Raw genomic sequence first — 20,698 nt, 5'->3', positions numbered from 1 at the left:
AATGTTTATTTTTTCAGTGAAATACGGAACCGTTCCGTATTTTATCTAACGGGTGGCATCCCTAAGTCTAAATATTCCTGATACATAGCACAACCTTCAATGTTATGTCATAATTACGTAAAATTCTGGCAAATTAGTTCGCAACGAGCCAGGCGGCCCGAACTGTTGCATATACCCTGACTCTGCGTGCAATGAACGCAAGAGAAGTGACACAATTTCACCAGGTTAATATTGCCTGCTAACCTGGATTTTCTTTAGCTAAATATGCAGGTTTAAAAATATATACTTCTGTGTATTGATTTTAAGAAAGGCATTGATGTTTATGGTTAGGTACAGTCGTGCAACGATTGTCCTTTTTTTCTTTTGTTAAATCATCCCCCGTTTGGCAAAGTTGGCTGTCTTTGTTAGGAAGAAATCGTATTCACACAGTTCGCAACGAACCAGGCGGCCCAAACTGCTGCATATACACTGACTCTGTTGCAGAGGTGACACATTTTCCCTAAAATAAATTCATGTTAGCAGGCAATATTAACTAAATATGCAGGTTTAAAAATATATACTTGTGTATTGATTTTAAGAAAGACATTGATGTTTATGGTTAGGTACACGTTGGAGCAACGACAGTACTTTTTCATGAATGCGCATCGCATCGATTATATGCACCACAGGACAGGCTAGATAAACTAGTAATATCATCAACCATGTGTAGTTAACTAGTGATTATGATTGAATGATTGATTGATTGATTGATTAATTGTTTTTTATAAGATAAGTTTAATGCTAGCTAGCAACTTACCTTGGCTTCTTACTGCATTCGCGTAACAGGCAGGCTCCTCGTGGAGTGCAATGTAAAGCAGGTGGTTAGAGCATTGGACTAGTTAACCGTAAGGTTGCAAGATTGAATCCACAAGCTGACAAAGTAAAAATCTGTCGTTCTGCCCCTGAACAAAGCAGTTAACCCACCATTCCTAGGACGTCATTGAAAGTAAGAATATGTTCTTAACTGACTTGCCTAGTTAAAAAATATTTATCAAAAAAATTATAAATAAATAAATAAAAAATCGGCAAATCGGTGGCCAAAAATACTGATTACCGATTGTTATGAAAACTTGAAATCGGCCCTAATTAATCGGCCATTCCGATTAATCGGTCGACCTCTAATCCCTATGGGGCTAGTTAGGGACCATCAGTAAATTACACAATGTACATACATGGGACAATATTTTAAGATGTCAATAGCTCCAAATTAGTATGACATAAAAACCTCAAACCAACTGTAAATTGTAGAAATTCATATACAAATATTGCACACATTTAATGAGATCTAAAAGGTGTGCAACATTTAAATATTTCCCCATTTACATTGTGTAATATATTGACGGTCCCAAACTAGCCCCACAGATAGACTATCCAAAGTCAAACCAAATTTGCCACAGTCACACACCGTCTGGCTGAAGCTGATTGGCGAAAGAAGTTGGCTAGCTCGCTAGCTAGCCTAGGCTACTTCCAGACACAAGACCTGGTTAGACTGTTTCAAGTTATCTAAAAGGGTGAGTGACTGTAACTGTGTAAAGTTTTGGCAGAGTGAATGTACAAACGCCTCCCACCTGCAAACACACATAAAAGACGCCCACATCAAAGCACGCCTTCAAGACCCAAATCTCAATCTCAGTTTCATTTGCTAATGAGAACGATTGAAACCGAGGCTAAATCAATACGTTCAGCCCCCTTTAATAAGAACATGATTTCATTTCTGGACCTGTCATGTTCACTACTATGTTACTGTTGACCTGGAAGATCAAGAAACAAAATGCATGGCACTAGTTGAAAGATAATGATGTCAAACGTCAGGTGATGTCTCATTGTTATTGCGAGAAATAGGCATGGTTGAATGAGTAAACCAAATGGCCCTTAAAACAGGGCAAACCAGAAGATTAGTTATAAAGCCCACAGGGCCTTGCTGACCTGAAGTCGTGGTGCCATAATTTTTGCTGCTGTGTTTTGGCCCTGAGGTTCCTGCTGGATCTGGCACTCCCCTGGGCATTCAGCACAGCCATTAGCTCATACTGTGTCACTGTTCGGTCAGCGGCCCCAGCTCTCCTCCCATTGTCTCAAACAGATATCACTAACTGTCAATGTTAACTTTATATTCCATAGTATGACTGGTAATACTCGTAGTGTGCAAAATATATTCCATTAATACTGTATATTAAATCAGAAAGCATACTGTACATGTAAAATCATTTAAAAAACTATTCCAATGGTACACAATCTTTATTAAGCATTAGAAAAAGATACAATCCTCTGTACACTGTCTCTGGATAATTGTTTTATGGGAGGGCCAAACTACAGGAAACTGTGGTCATGTTTTACACTCTCCCGTACACCCCTTTTTTGGGTCGCACCCAGTCTGTCATGCCAATGTTATATTCATTCATTAAACGAGGATTATTCATTAAGCTTTACCACCACAGTAATCACTCCATGATCATTTCAAAATCAGTTTTATATGGATGCACATCCGTAGCTGGTCATTTTACATTACGAGGTCATGCCCAGACAATATGCGTTATTTTCCCACTACTCCCTACTTTGATGCATTTAGTTCTTTGACAGAAGGTCCTTCTTTGAAAATGCGTTGAACCAGTTAGATAAAGCTAGTAATATTACCCACCTATTTATTGGTGTGACCTCATGAATATGGATATAGGCTGGGGAGGTACAAGGTGGACTTTACACATTGTAATCCAACATGGAGAATAGTGACAAAGTTACAAATATAAGGGACTTAGTCACCAATGGCATTCTAAACAAAAACAACTGCTTAAATGTTTTCCCAAAATTCCTGACTTTACATCAATTTAGAAATACACTCTCTTTATATCTCTTGCATATAAATACAGTTATATATATATATATATATATATATTTTTTTTTATATATTCAATTTGTAAAATTAGGTGTAAACCACAAACATAATACAAGAGAGGTACAAACATTCAGATATGAAATGCATGAGAGAAACTGCACTTTTTAGAGCATACAATGGCCTTCTATTTACACATTCTTAATTAGGCAGGAGATAACATAGAAAATATGTTTAATACTCTCGAGATAAGTATCCCATATAAACAAGTGTTTGTTTTTTGTACCGGTAGTTCCATTCGCAGTGAAGGCTAAATAAATACAAAAAAAAACACTTTCATAATTTTGAAGCTGGCAAGGAATTAAAGCTTTACCGTTGCCTGTGGGTGTTTCTCCTTATAACATAACAACAAGATACATGAATTATTTGGAGCCAAACACTGGTTGTTCATTTATGCCATGGCCTTGTACTGCCATCAACTGTTTGTCACTTTTGAAGATCACTTTTGAGCAAAATAGATACATCAATATTTTGGTCAGTGGGAGGTGAATGGAAATGCATACTGTACTTACAGGGGTAACAACTTATTTCAAGTCACCAGCAGTATTTTGCAGTACTTGGAGGTACGTGCAACTAGCCTTGAGGTTAGACAGTCTGCGACAACAAAGAATCCATATCGTCTTTTGCTCTCCATGTTATGACCACATATCACATTATGATAATGATTCACTGATGTGAGGGAGTGCCTCCATTTCCGTGAAGAGTTAATAACTCTCTCAGTAATAAGGAGGAGGGAGAGGAGGAAATGGATAGTTGAATTAGACAGCTCATGCTTGTTTCATTTTATACTGTTGTATAAAGGAAGATTTCCAAGCTCCTTTTTAATGTGCCTTTTGCCGTACACCCAGACATTATGTAACACTGCCCTCACTGTCTCTGGTTAGGTGGTGGTATCTCGGAGAGGGATGACTCAGGTGTTGGCTTGGCCTTAGTCTACTGACATTCAGCTGGGCTTTTTGAAGATTGTTACCACATTTCAGTGGATACGAATTAGTCCTTGTTGGTCTTCACATTAAGGGTCCAAGAGGCAACGAAGATAACTTAGACATGTTTAGACTCCATAACTTTGGCTGATCTCAGATTCTTCATTTGCCCCGTCCTCACATTGGCCATCATATTCATACTGTATCATTTGGACATAGCTATGATGTTACTATCTTCTGTGGCCAAGACATCTCAGAGGAGCATTGAGTGTGACATAATTTCATAAGCATGACTGAGGAGGAGGCTCCCTGTGGAGGCTCCCTCCTCCCCTCCTACTGTACCACTCAGCCCTCCAGATGTCTCAGTAATATTACCCCTCACCAGCCCTACTACTGTATGTATGCTCCAGCTCATCTTGTTCCAATATTCTTATACTGGCACATAAGGAGGTTCTTGAAGGTCTTCTTGAAGGTGGCATTGCAGAGGGCGTAGCAGGCTGGGTTGATGGTGCTGTTGACGTAGCACAGCCAGTAGCCGATGGCCCACACAGTGTCCGGGACACAGGAGTGGCAGAAGGTGCTGATGAGCACCATGACATTGTACGGGGTCCATGTGAGGATGAAGGCAAGCAGGATGGCGAAGATAGTTTTGGTCACCTTCTTTTCCCTGGCTGCCATCTGGCGCTTCCTCTTCACCTGGCTGCGGGCAATACTGGCAAACTTGCGCGCCACCTTCCGGGGACGGTTGACTGGGATAGAGCGGCCCTCGCTCCCCTGGATGGGTGGCTGAATCTCGATGGCGGTAATGCACTCGTCACCAGCCTGCTTGGTTACAATCTTGATCTTGGACCATTTAGAGGCAGGGTTGAGTTTGACAGTTGCCGCTGCAGGTGCAGGTGCAGGTGCAGGTGCAGGTGCAGGTGCAGGTGCAGGTTCAGGTGCAGGAGCAGGAGTAGGAGCTGGTGCAGGAGCAACGCCAAAACCCCCCCCGACAGTGGCTTCACTGTTGGTCCTCTCCTTGGCGTTTTTTGGGGCAATGCTGGCTGTGCTGGAGTCATTGGAACTCTCTTTCTCTTCTCGATTGACACTAGCGTCAGCTTTGGTGGAAACAACAGACTCTTCAATCTTGCCATTCTTCACAGCTTCACCAGTGTTGCAGGACTCCAGATTGGGCTTGGGGGACTGGTTGTTGTTATTCTGTCTGTTAAGGATGTGGCTCTTGAGTGGGTTAGGTATTTTGAGGCCCTTCTTCTTTTTCTCAGCATCAGGCTTCTGCTTGGACACCCGGCTGCGGCTGGCCAGAGAGATGTGGATGTAGAGCACCATCATGATGACCACAGGCAGGTAGAAGGCAGCGATGGCTGTGCCGAAAGTGACGGCAGGGTTGGAGAGAAATTGGATGTAGCACTCTCCTGGTGGAACCGTGCGCTCTCCAACAATAAACTGCCAAAACAGGATAGCAGGGGCCCAAAGAATGAAGGAGAGAATCCAGGCACCTGCAATCATCAGCCCAGCCATTTTGGTGGTCCTTCTGGCTGGATAACTCAGGGGCTTGGTGACACAGAAGTAGCGGTCAAAGCTAATAATAAGAAGGTTCATGACAGAAGCATTGCTCACCACGTAATCCAGGGCCAGCCACAAGTCACACGCAACAGGTCCCAGGGGCCAATAGCCCACAATGATGTAGACAGTGTAGAGGTTCATGGAGAACGCACCAATGATAAGGTCTGCACACGCCAGGCTAAACAGGAAGTAGTTGTTGACAGTCTGGAGGTGCCGATTGACTTTAATGGAGAGCATCACCAGGATGTTGCCTGTGACAGTGACAAAACTAAGGGAGCCTGTAACCAGGGCGATGAAGACCATCTCCACGGCTTTATAGGGGCTTCCCACCACCTCCTCCCCCGCCACACAGGTCTCATTGGTGCCAGAATCATTACAGCTGAGGTTGGCTGAGAAGACATCACTGGAAATGTTGCTCAAGGAGCCTGAAAAGGAAGCACAATGATAACAATATGTAATTTCTGGATGCTTAGCACAAACCTCCCAACATATCCACTGTTATGTAACATATTGCCCTCGGCGAAATGCTCTTCGCCAAGACATTTCATTCTTGAAACGTGATCCACAGTATGAAAGTCAGAAGACATTATAAAGCGCATAATACTATATGTTTTTACTTCCAAGTGAAGAACAGCCTGGTTGGGTTTTCATCCTTGGTTATGTGTTCTGGTTTTATGAGCATGTGCATATGCAAATGAGTATTTGCATTCCAAATTAGATATTGTAGTAAATGTTTAAGCCATTGACGACTTGAGCTAGTGGATATGCATGCCAGAGTTATTTTACAGATCCTTCAGTTTACCTAGCTCCTATGAAAACATTTGTCGACAAAAGGTTTATGACATGAACATGGGCCTGGACAGCATTCCTGGTGAATGGCCTTGTGTGAGGAGGGTTGGGTTCGTATTGCATTGCTCTTCAGGGATGTATTCTCCAGCATGCTCTGTGCAGCTGTCTGTTCATTCAATAAGACATCACAGAGAACTAAATTAAGCACAGCGCTAAACATCAACGTCTCTTTCTGGTCATTTAGATTGACCCAAAGGTTAATTATTAAACCTCTCTAAAACAGTTGAGATTCTAAGTACTTAAAGGTATTTCCCCCTTGCATACTAATGAAAAACAACGGATGGAAATACACAAGCCATGCCTGCGACGTAACATTGATGTGTAAGAAAATGGGACTCTGAGCTGAAATTATGCATAATTAGCCTACCATTAGCATTGAATAGTAATCCATTTCATTTCTATCACGGATAGCTATCTGTGTCAGCAATGGATCCCCCACATTAAATATGGAGGGACTGTGAATATTAAAGGTATTTCCCTAAGTTTCGTAATCATCGGCACAGCACCCCGATACTCAGCAGAAATGCTCAGTTGTCAGCCAACTGTAAAGCTTTGTAATGCAAAACAGAAAAGTTACAGGGGTAAGTCCTGACACAAGACACTTCTGCTGTACAGTACTAGCTCGAGGAGGACATACTGCTGAAAGTATAGCTGAGTCGGTCTCTGCTCTGTCCAGGGCTAGCCTCTGCTAAAGCACTATAGTTAAGTGTTCTGTTTGTGGTGTTGTAGTTTGGAAACCCAACTGTGTAAAACCTGATCAAATAATTCAAAAAACAACAACGGTAGAAATGCAAGGCAGGGCATAGAACGACAAACCAACCCCATTCAATAAGGAGATCAAATTATACAAAACACTAGCTAACAACTTGCCATAATCCATATTACAACTATGTGTTACTGCAACGTGTGCATGTCAGTGTGTCTTTAGTAGAGCTTGATGGTGTGATTGTATGATTCCATTGAAAGGCTGCCCTCTAATGGTAAAGCAGCGTTTTGCTAGGGGATACAGGAGATCTTATCAATAATGATAAAAGATATGGCCCCTGTCTTTCAGTCAGAATATAGGATGTGACATGCTGCTTTTAATGCTCTCTGTCTTCTGTTGTTGTATACTGCTCTGGACTCCAGAAGGTGGAACAGAGAACGAGAGGATTCGGTCCACAACTGAGAGGCAGGAATCAAATGAAACCACCTATGGTCATATCGTAGGTTTGTTCTTTTTCACTGTTCAGCCAACTTTGAAGTTAAAAATAACTCAGAGGAGATCAAACCAGTCTAAAATCCATATTACGCACTTGTGGGGCGGTGACTGAATAAACCATTCTTTTTGATTCCAGCCAGACAGAGATGCCTGCTGCTAACTTTAAAATTGCTCTTAGTTTCAGTATCTTGCAGTGTTCGGGAGTAGTGAACTTCATGTACTGTAGTTCAACTAGTAATTTAACTACAATATGAAGTGGCTTGGTATTGTTCCAGTAGTTAATTACTTTTTTGCCATGTAGCGGTGTCGCTAACTACTGGAACTACACACTACGTTTTTGCTAAATTAAAAGAAAATAGGGTTGAAGAAGGCAAGAATTTCCTTTATTTTTCGGCATCAGACCTGCGTAGTTCTCACTTGAAACATAGTTTTGTGTTTACATTACACATTCTGTTAACATCTGACTCCAGAGTGATCTGTTCTTGCAATTTGGATTTTAGATATGATGATTTTTCACCAAGTGGTTTGGATGTAGTGAACTACTACAACAGTGGCGTGCATAATAGCATTTGAGAACGCACAACTCGTCGGTCCTTGTCACCGATGGGCTATTGCACCAGACGACCACACCGGGTTCCACTCCTATCAGCTAAAAACAAGAAGAAGCGGCTCCAGTGGGGACGTGATCATCAACACTGGACAATTGAGGAGTGGAAAAACATTGGCTTCCCCGATGAATCCCGGTTCCTGTGGAGTCATGCTGATGAGTCAGGATTTGGTGTAAGCAGCATGAGTCCATGGCCCCATCCTGCCTGGTGTCAGTAGTACAGGCTGGTGGTGTAATGGTGTGGGGAAGGTTTTCCTGGCACATGTTAGGTCCCTTAATACCAATAGAGCGACGTTAGAACGCCACACCTTGTAGAATCCATGCCCTGAAGAATTCAGGCTGTTCTGGAGGCAAAGGGTGGTACGACCCGGAACTAGATGGGTGTACCTAATAAACTATTTTAGAGTGGCTTCCCCAACACTGGTATCTTGGCTGAACACATTTGTGTGAGGTTTGTGTTTTTACCTGCCTTCAAGCTCTGGAAATGTGAACCTCTTGACAACATGGTACCAAAAGTCTGTCCGTGAGGGATTCCTCAAATAAAGGAATGTGGTTAGTTAACTGATCTGAATGATGTAGAAATGTACCTCTGTTAAGTGGGGATCTAAAAGACTCTACATCTCTCACAGCCACCCAGCTTAAGGAGAACAGTGACTTGGCTTTTTTCAGATGTGAATAACTGAGCCCACGTTGAGCCCACTAATCGAGGTTCTACTGTTCGGGTGTAAAACTGTGTAAGCATGTAAGAATTTCAGGGGAGTATCCATAATTAAACAGACAACTTTTATGTATTTCAGTCCCTGCCAAGGAATTATGCAATTAGAAAGAAATAGTTAAATATACAGTAGATAGGTGATTTTCTTACAGTGTAAAATCTCAGAATGACTGTTCCTGGCTCTAGCAATGTCTTTCCATTTTGGCATGACTGTGATATCCTTATGTCTAGCAAGAGAAAACAGATGTACTCCACTTGAAAGCCCTTAATGCCAAAATTGCTAAAACACAGCCGCCACGGGCCAGATACTGTGTTTAGGCATTTTGATCTTTGATGCTGCAGGTAAAATACTATATTTTATCAAATACAGGTACATATACATGACAGGTCATTTATCTCAGTGATTTTATATCAGTTTCTAATAAGTTTGATCCAGTTCCTGTTCGACCAATATCAAGAAGATTTCTACTTTAAAGACAACGGCTCACTATATACAGTTGAAGTCGGAAGTTTACATACACCTTAGCCAAATACATTTAAACTCAGTTTTTCACAATTCCTGACATTTAATCCTAGTAAAAATTCCCTGTCTTAGGTCAGTTAGGATCACCACTTTATTTTAAGAATGTGAAATGGAAATTACTCCTACCAAACTGTCACGTCCTGACCAGTAAAAGGGGTCATTTGTCATTGTAGTATGGTCAGGGCGTGGCAGGGGGTGTTGTTTTTGTGTGTTTTGGGGTTGGTTTGTTTAGAGGGGATTGGTTCTAGTTTTCATTTTCTATGTTCGTTTTCTATGTGTGGCCGAGTATGGTTTCCAATCAGAGGCAGGTGTCTTTTGTTGTCTCTGATTGGAAGCCATACTTAGGCAGCTCTTTTTTCCTTTGGGTTTGTGGGTGGTTGTTTTCTGTATAGCCTGTGTGCCTTACGGAACTGTTTTGTCTTTTGTTTATTTTGTTTGAGTGTTCTCTCTAAATAAAGAAAGAAGATGAGCACTATACCCGCTGCGCCTTGGTCTGTCCCTTACGACGCTTATGACAGAACCACCCACCGAAAGAAGACTAAGCAGTGGGGTAAGGAGCAGGAGAAGTATTTGGAGTCGTGGACTTGGGAGGAGATTTTAGACGGGAAAGGACCCTGGAGGCAGGCTGGGGAGTATCGTCGACCGAAGGAGGAACTGGAGGCAGCGAAGGCAGAGCGGCGCTACTATGAGGCGCTGTATAAGCCAAGAGGCAAGTGCGAGAGGCAGCCCCCCAAAAAATGTTTGGGGGGGCACACGGGGAGTTGGGCAGAGTCAGGGTGGAGTCTTGAGCCAATGCCCTGTGCTTACCGTGGGAAGCGGGTGACGAGGAGAGCACCGAGCTATGCGGAAATGCGCACGGTATCGCCCATATGCACGCACAGTCCGGTGCGGTCAGTACAGGCTCCGCAGCATTGCCGGGCGAGAGTTGGCCGGCAGCCAGGAAGAAGTGCGCCGGGGCAGCGCATCTGGCCGCCAGTGCGTCTCCTCGGTCCAGCTTACCCTGCGCCTGCTCTACACACGGCAGCCCTCACTCTCCAGCACAGCCCAGTTCGCCCTGTGCCAGCGCTCCGCCCGTGCCGGGCTACAGTGACCATTCAGCCAGGACGGAGTGTGCCAGCCCTGAGCTCCAGACTGCCGGTGCACCTCCACGGCCCAGTGTTGTCCGTGCCTGCTCTGCGCACCCAGTCTCCTGTAAGTCTCCCCAGTCCGGGGAGACCGGTCCCAGCTCCATGCTGGAGGCCTCCAGTGACGCTCCTCAGCCCGGAGCCTCCAGCGACGCTCCTCAGCCCGGAGCCTCCAGCGACGCTCCTCAGCCCGGAGCCTCCAGCGATGCTCCTCAGCCCGGAGCCTCCAGCGACGCTCCTCAGCCCGGAGCCTGCAGCGACCCTCCCCAGTCAGGAGCCTGCAGCGACCCTCCCCAGTCCGGAGCCTGCAGTGACGCTCCTCAGCCCGGAGCCTCCAGTGACGCTTCTCAGCCCGGAGCCTTCAGCGACGCTCCTCAGCCCGGAGCCTCCAGCGACGCTCCTCAGTCAGGAGTCTCCAGCGACGCTCCTCAGCCCGGAGCCTCCAGTGACGCTCCCCAGTCAGGAGCCTCCAGTGACGCTCCCCAGTCAGGAGCCTCCAGTGACGCTCCCCAGTCAGGAGCCTCCAGCGACGCTCCTCAGCCCGGAGCCTCCAGCGATGCTCCTCAGCCCGGAGCCTCCAGCGATGCTCCTCAGCCCGGAGCCTCCAGCGACGCTCCTCAGCCCGGAGCCTGCAGTGACCCTCCCCAGTCAGGAGCCTGCAGCGATGCTCCTCAGCCCGGAGCCTGCAGTGACACTCCTCAGCCCGGAGCCTCCAGCGACGCTCCTCAGCCCGGAGCCTTCAGCGACGCTCCTCAGCCCGGAGCCTCCAGTGACGCTCCTCAGCCCGGAGCCTCCAGCGATGCTCCTCAGTCAGGAGTCTCCAGCGACGCTTCTCAGCCCGGAGCCTCCAGCGACGCTCCTCAGCCCGGAGCCTCCAGCGGCGCTCCCCAGTCAGGAGCCTCCAGCGGCGCTCCTCAGCCCGGAGCCTCCAGCGACGCTCCCCAGTCAGGAGCCTCCAGCGGCGCTCCTCAGCCCGGAGCCTCCAGCGACGCTCCTCAGCCCGGAGCCTCCGGCGACGCTCCTCAGCCCGGAGCCTCCGGCGACGCTTCTCAGCCCGGGGCCTTCAGCGGTGGTCTGCAGCTAAGAGCCTTCAGCGGTGGTCTGCAGCCCAGAGTCTTCAGAACGGGAGCTACGCCCAGAGCCAGCGCCACCTCTGTAGTGGGAGGATTGGCGAAGGGGGGGTTGTAGCACAGGAACCGTCGTTGACGGTGGGCACCCTCCCTTCCCTCTCTTTAGGTTTGGGGTTGTTTTTGTGGGGTTTTTTGTTTTGAGGTGCAGTCGGGGTCTGCACCTTCGGGGGGGGGGGGGGGGGGTACTGTCACGTCCTGACCAGTAAAAGGGGTCATTTGTCATTGTAGTATGGTCAGGGCGTGGCAGGGGGTGTTGTTTTTGTGTGTTTTGGGGTTGGTTTGTTTAGAGGGGATTGGTTCTAGTTTTCATTTTCTATGTTCGTTTTCTATGTGTGGCCGAGTATGGTTTCCAATCAGAGGCAGGTGTCTTTTGTTGTCTCTGATTGGAAGCCATACTTAGGCAGCTCTTTTTTCCTTTGGGTTTGTGGGTGGTTGTTTTCTGTATAGCCTGTGTGCCTTACGGAACTGTTTCGTCGTTTGTTTATTTTGTTTGAGTGTTCTCTCTCAATAAAGAAAGAAGATGAGCACTACACCCGCTGTGCCTTGGTCTGTCCCTTACGACGCTTATGACACAAACTTTACAGTCGGCACTATGCATTTGGGCAGGTAGCGTTCTCCGCCAAACCCAGATTCGTCCGTTGGACTGCCAGATAGTGAAGCGTGATTCATAACTCCAGAGAACGCATTTCCACTGCTCCAGAGTCCAATGGCCGCAAGCTTTACACCACTCCAGCCGACGCTTGACATTGCGCATGGTGATCTTAGGCTTGTGTGCGGCTGCTCGGCCATGGAAACCCATTTCATGAAGCTCCAGACGAACAGTTATTGCGCTGATGTTGCTTCCAGACGCAGTTTGGAACTCGGTAGTGAGTGTTGCTTTTTACATGCTACACTCTTCAGCACACCACAGTCCCATTCTGTGAGTTTGTGTGGCCTACCACTTTGCGGCTGAGCCATTGTTGCTCCTAGACATTTCCACTTCACAATAACAGCACTTAACAGTTGACCGGGGCACCTCTAGCAGGGCAGAGATTTGACAAACTGACTTGTTGGAAAGGTGGCATCCTATGATGGTGCCACGATGAATGTCACTGAGCTCTTCAGTACGGGCCATTCTACTGCCAATGTTTTTCTATGGAGATTGCATGTCTGTGTGCTAGATTTTATACACATGTCAGCAACGAGTGTGGTTGAAATTGCCGAATCCACTCATTTGAACGTGTGTCCACATACTTTTGGCAATGTAATACTTTTGGAGGTAAGTATTTCCCAAGAGAAAGCTATAGGCCTATACTGTAGTTATCCAGACTGTTACGGTTCCAGAATCACGGATAGTTACTTCTCTACATAACTTGCCAAAGATGAACAGCAGGATGCCACAAACAGCAGATGCTGCTGACAAATACGTTCATTCATTAATCAAGAGTTCAAACAAGGACTGTAGTAACTATTTAGAGAAATAGGATTACTCCATCTTCTGAGACACTTTCATTTTCATGAAGGATTTGAGAGTAGAATATTAATCCTTGTATGCAGTATCGTCTCTTAAACTAATAAACATAACGTTGAACACAGAGACTAAACTGAGGCCTAAATAAAGACTAAACTAAGGGATTAGGGCAATCACATGCAGAAAATCAACCACCAAAATGTACTTTACTAATACGCAGAATACACAGAATATGCACTGGACTGTTATGCATTTCAAGCATAGGTTAATCAAGCTATTCTTGGGTAAGCCTACTTAAGAATCAGTTGTAGCAAGAACACATTGTCATTGTCTACATCTACAGCAATTAAGGTAATGCTAGCAAACAGTATGTGCAGGAATCATGCTCTCTGGCGTTGGTCTTCTGAACTATTGAGACTGCACAACCGGCCCGTGGGTGGTTTGAGTTAAAAAATGAAATAAGATATATATTTTGAGGCAAAATGATCTCAATCGACATTTAAATGACTAAAATCAAATCAAAACCGTGTAGAAATGATAATGGACCTACATTTATAATCTCTTCACTCTGTCCAGCTTACTAACAGTCATCGAAACAAAAACTAGAGAGTCAAGGGGCATCGGAAATCCCAAAAGTGTTGGACAGGGGAATATTGTTTGCAAATTTTGATGGAGATTGATTATAAAACATTTTAAGTGCGGATGCGGCCAGTGGGTCAAATGAGTTTGACACCCCTGCTGTAAGGGTAAATCTTGATGGGAACAGACTCGGAGCTCTAAACATTAGGGAGGGTCTAATAATAATGCTAAATATAGGATGCATGGCTCAATGAACATCCCCTTTGCATGCTGTAGGGATCCTCTTCTGTGCTGGAAGCTGCTTGATATGGTACATGCTCTACCTTTGATTCCCTTTATTCTCATTATCCAGGCTTTCATGCTGTGCCATGTAACTACCTGCAGAGAAACATCCCTGCCACTGGCACAACTCTGCTGGGCCATCAGGAATGTACTGGCCTTGTTAAAGAGAATGTCAAACATAGTTACTGTATTCATTACCAAATAAACGTATATTTAAGAATTATGCGAAACTTCTGATGGTGTGGTTAAAGGATGATTTAGTGAAAGAGAGAGAAAGAGAAAGAGAAAGAGAAAGCGAGACAGATAAGGGGAAAGAGGAAGGTAAAGTCTGTATGTCATGTCCATATGTCATGGTGACATACATCATTTTTCAAATTCAAATTAAAGACATGTACTGTAAATGTGATTATTAACTGTCTGATCAAACTCATTTATATGACAGGGTGGCTGTTTCCAGTCACTTGAAGAAACGTTCAAATTCTTGACATGTTCTGGATTGACTGACCTTCATGTCTTAAAGTAATGATGGACTGTTGCCAAATAGGGCTATCTTCTGTCTACCACTTCTGTATACCTTGTCACAACACAACTGATTGGCTCAATCTCATTAAGGACAGAAATTCCACAAATTAAGTTTTAATCAGGCACACCTATTAATTGAAATGCATTCCAAGTGACTACCTCATGAAGCTGGTTGAGAGAATGCTAAGAGTGTGCAAAGCTGTCATCAAGGCAAAGGGTGGCTACGAAAACATATTTTGATTTGTTGAACACTTTTTTGGTTACTATATGTTTCCATACAGTACATGTTATTTCATAGTTTTGATTTCTTCACTATTATTCTACAATTTAGAAAATAGTACAAATAAAGACAAACCCTTGAATGAGTAGGTGTGTCCAAACTTTTGACTAGTACTGTACATGTTTTAGTTCTGTTATGGTCTTGACTGGCAGTTCTCCCTCCGACTTTAGTGTGGATTTTGTCTTTGTCACAGCCACTGTGTCAACTTGCAACAACAATGCGTTAATTAAATCTGATCTTAGTTATAATGTCAGTAGCTACTGTGGCTTTGACGAGAGAGGATGCTAGAAATAGAGGACGTGGCTACAAACAGGGGTGTTGGGCAACGCTGATAGGCAACTGCTGACATTACAATAAGAGCCATGCTTTCTTCATTTAAACCGTATGTAATTAAAGCTGCTGCTGGAGCACAGCAGCATTATGAATAACGAGGCCCTCCTATGAAATAGCAATGGACATGTACTTCGAGAGGGAGAGGAAGAGAGGGAGAGAGAGATGATCACATACCATAGAATAGTGTAGTTATTGCTAACCATTGTCTTGAAATAATCGGTATCATGGAGGGAACTAGTGCTGAGCCATTAGTGCTTTTCCAGGTTGGTTCAGTTTTGGTTCGTTATTACAACATTAAATGCATTATGAAATAATGACATAACAATTATTTTAGAGCTTTTTAATGAAAATTCCAAAGCCAAGAATAGTGAACATTCAATTGCCAAAATGTTCCGTTGTCTCTGTCAGGTCCACATTGGCTAGACATCAATAGAAAATGCAATAAAACAATATTATTTTTCATTCCTTTAAAGTCATAATCTCATCTCTGCTCAGGCAGTAGCAGCCAGTCAGCCAGACAACCATCTAACGGTATCTCTGTGCTCCCCATACTGTACAGTCTTTGAGTCATCTTATTTAGCGAGGCTAGCTGTCTGGCTAGTAGCTGTTTAAGTATGCTGCAGAGCTGTCTTACGGAATCACTTGACTAGTTATTCAAAGAATGTTTAAACTTAAACTAGGTAAACAGGCAGGAGACTACAGTAGCTGCTGGTAATGTACCATAACGTTGGATACCAACCTGCAGATAAAAATCACAGAAGAAGAAGACACAGACGGGAGGCGGGGGTGACACCACTAGCTAGCTAGGACACCGGCAGACAGTGTCCTTCGCCCTTGCCTGCCGAACACTGCTTTCCCGCAGTTCTGTTAACATTACGGCGAGGGCAGGCGCTTGGCAGGCGGGGGCGAAGGACACTATGTAGTAGCTAGCTAGCTAACTAGGACTCCGGTACACAGGTGAGAGGTGGGGGCAACACCGGTAGCTAGCTAGGACACCGGTAGACAGTGTCCTTCGCCCCCACCTGCCGATCACTGCATTCCCGCAGTTCTGTTAACGTTACGGTGAGGTTGTCTGTGTCTGTGTCTCTTTGTTTATTACATCCCTTGCTCACAGCGTTGATGGAGGGGTGCATTGGTGGCTGGTATATCTGTTATCCAACGCATCAACAGATTACACATACATTTTAAGATGAAACATCGCATATTTATTATACTACAATGATGGCATAGCTTAAACGAAAAACTCAGATAATACTTTTATTTCCCTTTTGACCCACATTTTAATTGCATAGACAATCATGACCCACATGCAGGAACCAATGGGATGCTCGGGGGGGGGGGGTTACAATTCATTGGAGGCTACACCCACTTGGCACAAACTGGTTGAATCAACGTTGTTTCAACGTAATTTGTCAACGTATTGTGATATGGAAAATACATTGGATTTGAAAAAAGTAATCAACAAACTCTTGTTTTAAGGGTGAATTTTCAACCACAGGATTTTATCATCACGGTAACCACATTTCAGCATAGACAAACCTTACATAAAATATGATGAATATCTACCTTTAAAACAATGTCAGATCTTCAATATTATTTCCACTATCAACATTTTTTTATACAGTAATTAGCCTAAAGTTAATTACGAATGTAAAATTCAAACTTAAAATGGCTAACACATCCATGTCCACGTTTACATTTTGAGATTTCTGTAACTATAAATGTCTTCTTATGTAATTATATTAAAAAAAAAGTGTGCATGCTCAAGATTGCATGCATAGGTCGTCGCAGGTATGTGGCAATCTTCACAATTGCTGTAATAATCTGTGCAGATTCTTGAACGGCATTGATCACTTCCATCATGGACTTTTTAATGCAATCTCAACTGAAATCCGGGTCATTTGGTTCTGCTATTATATGAAGCACAGGGGTAACACATTAAATCAACAAAATATCTGACATTGTATTCCCATTTGAACTTTGTTGTGCTTTTAAATGGTTGAAGGCATAGTGATAAACATTTGAAATTCAACTAACTTTTGGCAATATTTTTGAGCGGGTGAATATAGGTTGTAATCTCATTAATCAAGGGGTCTCAACCAAATATTACCCAACTGTCCATGTGGAAATGATGTGGTGTGCCCAGTGGGCAGTCTCATGAAATCTAAACCCTAGGAAAGATGATCCATCTCTCCCTGAGTCAGTGCTAACTAAATTCCTGGAGCTCATGAATCTGAAGAGGGCATGAAATGTGTCTCCTAGGCATCACTCTACACCCTGGCCTCTGTGTTAACTCATCCAGCCCATTCTGTGCCCGTTTGTGCCAGTGTGAAACATCTGTGCCCAACGTTGGCACACAGCAGTGCTGCAGCAGCGTCAGTCCTAAAACTAGGTTATGAAGCAGGCAGACAGGGAGGGGAGTATTGGGGTTAATATGGGGGTTGGGCGTAGCATATGACCCCATTAAAGGAGGAAATGTATACTCTACATTATCGCTCTGACTATAGTGTACACCTATGGAGTTTTTTTTGTGCTGAGCTAATTTCACCCTAGTAAACATCCTAAATAGGTTCCACACATGTCCTAAATGATTGAAATTCTGTAGGTGACTTTACTTTGACTCTTTCCTAGAGAACAGGCAGTCAATTCAAGAACTATACTAAAATTACAAACCAATAATCGAAAAGAAAAGGAATTTATTTTCAATGACTTCTCAGTAAACTGAAAAGTCGAAGCTATTTCTGAATTTTTGATTCAAATCACTTCCTGAATTGACTGCTTTCAATTCGAATTGAGCCCAACCCTGGTAGAAAAGGCGTAACCCTGGCCAGGGGGTGGGGCCAGCGGATGGCCAAAAGAGCATCACAGATCTCTCAGCCTCTCACGCTCAATTAGCAAAATGGCTCCCTATTTGATGTATCTGGGTTGAAGGACAATGGCTTGCCTGACCCCATCCACAATCTGTCCCATGCAGTTTATATCAGACCAGCTGAAAGTGTCCACCACGCCAAATGCCACCATGCATCACAGCCATGGACCAAAACAGGGACAGGATTAGAACCCAGCACACCAACAAAAAAAAAACCACACTCCACTCCTAGATTGTCACTAGATTGAGTCATAAAGAGGACTACTGCTGTCCCAGCTGTGAGACATTTGATGAGCTCTGTGTGTCTGACTCTGCACGCTGCTGCCACTGATGATTGTAGAGGGGACACAAATCCTGACAGTCGGGATGCTCATTTCCGAGGGGCTGCAGGGAGAGCTTTGCATCTCAATGAGGTGCAGGCATTTCCCTGCACCAAAAGCCGCCTTCAGCAAGTTTAAAACAGTTTAAAGCAGGTCTCTCAGGGATGCCCAGCAGCTGGGACAAAGAAGTGGGGGGGGAGTAAGATGAATTGTGAAATGGCTTTGTGTCAGTTGCAGGTGCAGTGAGTATAGGGGACTGGGTGTCTGCACTGTGATGCAAATGTCAATTGTATAATGTTTATATCAACTTTATCTTAGACTACAGATGAATGTAAATTGCATCTGTTAGATTTAAATGAACATCAACACAGTTTTTGCATTGGGAGCTTTGGCTGAACTGGGGTTCCCTATACGATTAGCTATGATCGAGAAACCTCAGCACCCCCCAAAATGGAAAAAAAAAATGCATTCATTCAACAACAGCAATGAGTCGGACATTTTAATGGAAGCAGAGAGAGAGCCCAAAATGGAGAAGCAAGTGTCACGCATTAATAATGTTTACATGAACTTCCTCAGAACCAGAAGCATACACCTCTCATAATTGGCCTAAACTCCAGCGGTCAAATATACACCCAATTAACTCACCAAATTATCTGAAGAGCACTGTGAAATAACTGTGTGGTGCCATCTTAACGCGCCCGTTTCCATAACGGGCACGTTCCAGTCTTTCATTAGAACAACACTTTTAGCAATTGTGTCTGAGATTTCAAACTTCATAATCTACGACTACTTAAACTGTTAGTTATACAAACACCACGACTGTACGATGAAGATCACAAGTTAGTACACATTTGAATCTCTTTAGATAAGGATATATAGGCTACAGTTTATTTACTTCAAGTCGGACCATCTTTTAAAATTGTTTAGCCTAATATAGCCTACTATAACATCACGTCGATAGGACCACAACATATTGAAAGACATGTTTTTATTTATTTTTATTTGTGCACATGGCAAGGGTTTTTCTATAATAGCCTAACCCAAAGACTGCCTACTCAGATATCACAGCCGAACCATACGAATTGATCTAGCGCACCTAGCTACGCGATCTTTTCTCAGTCACTTTGATATGCTATCAAATGGTGGAAATCATAAGGGGTGACACAGTGGTATTTCTGAGAACAATTAATGTAGTTGATTCCGTTATTGTTAATACATCTGCAAATAGTCTATGCTTTGGGATTCTAAAATAACGTTCATGAGAACTCGGGGACAAGTTATTTGAATTGCCTTCATTTGCAAAAGTGGATTTTTCAGAATGCACACATTGTTTAAAACCTATAGACTATATTGTTTGCAAGGGAGTTCGATTTCCTCCACTTTCTGTCTAATAGCCCATCTTTCCCATTTGTTGTATTTCAAATGCGAAAAGTGCATTATAAATATGATAACTTACTGTTTAAGTTCCAGGGCGCAAGCCCACCAGCTCCAGTGCTGTTAGTGGGATTCATGTTGCATGTTTAGATGGTACTCAACCAGGCAAAAATCCCTCTCTCAATCTTACTGTAAGAAGTTTTTCCTGAAGGATAGAGATGACGATGTCCTAATTTTGTGCGATATCATAATAATTGGCACATATTGGATCACATCATGCATTTTCATGTCAGAATGTCTTTCGGCAGGTACCAGAGAGAGCCTTGATAAGGAGAGTACAATTCCAAGTGACTGGTGACCGAAACGCCCCGAGCTGAGGTGTGCAAGTCTCTCTCGAAAGAGGCAGTTCAGACTCCGGCAGATGTGCCCTCATCTGTGAGAGACTGATTTTTTTTCTCCAAGTTTGCATGCTCACAGACAACGAGAGAACGGACTGTTAATGATGTCATGCAAGTCTAACCAATCACCTGAAGGCCTAGTGTTATTCCTAATCGCTCAATCTTCGCTTTGCCGAACTGAAAACGGGTGTAGAGGGCTCCAGTTAAAATGTAATTTTCCTGAGAACAGATTTAGATAAATTGTGTATTATGATCTAAAATGGTTGCTTATATTTGGTCATTTCTTCGAAGTGTCGTAAAAAAAAGTTGTGAATTAGTGATTCAGTGCTGTGTTAGATGTTTGTTGCAGTCAGTGGTAACTGTCTGATTAATTTGCTCTTTAGCCTAGTCTAGGTATTTCAATGCTTTTGACAATGTAGCCTTGTAAGAAAAAGCTAATTCAATCTCTTGAAAAACGTTAGCTAATACGTGCAGTGACAGTTTCACGATATCTGGTACTTCAAATAACCAAGTAAGATAATGGGATGATGTCTGGAGTTCGACAAGACAAGTCGTTTTTGAACAGGCGCGCCGTCCAGTTTTCAGCACCATGGCCAGCTCCCTTGTAAATCGAGTTTATGCGCTTCAAGGAACACACCAAGAATATGCTACTGTATTAAACTCATACATACAGTTAACTTCCAAAATAAAGGAAATACCAACATAAAGTGTCTTAATACGGCGTTGGGCC

The 20,698-nt window shown here is 43.8% G+C and overlaps 1 protein-coding gene across 1 annotated transcript; it reads right to left on the bottom strand.

Annotated features, from left to right (window-relative positions):
- Positions 1–2,255: 2,255 nt before the first annotated feature.
- Positions 2,256–20,004, bottom strand: LOC106587108 (muscarinic acetylcholine receptor M4). Its single transcript, XM_014175107.2, has 2 exons — positions 19,653–20,004; positions 2,256–5,837 (listed from the first exon to the last, which is right to left on the bottom strand). The coding sequence occupies exons 1-2, from the start codon at positions 19,705–19,707 to the stop codon at positions 4,261–4,263; spliced, it is 1,632 nt and encodes a 543-aa protein (XP_014030582.1). The 5' UTR covers positions 19,708–20,004; the 3' UTR covers positions 2,256–4,260.
- Between the last annotated feature and the right edge of the window lie 694 nt (positions 20,005–20,698).

Source organism: Salmo salar, chromosome ssa26, assembly GCF_905237065.1.
Source record: "Salmo salar chromosome ssa26, Ssal_v3.1, whole genome shotgun sequence".
In the NCBI taxonomy this organism is placed as follows: Eukaryota; Metazoa; Chordata; class Actinopteri; order Salmoniformes; family Salmonidae; genus Salmo; species Salmo salar.
This window is presented reverse-complemented; position numbering and strand designations above follow the sequence as displayed.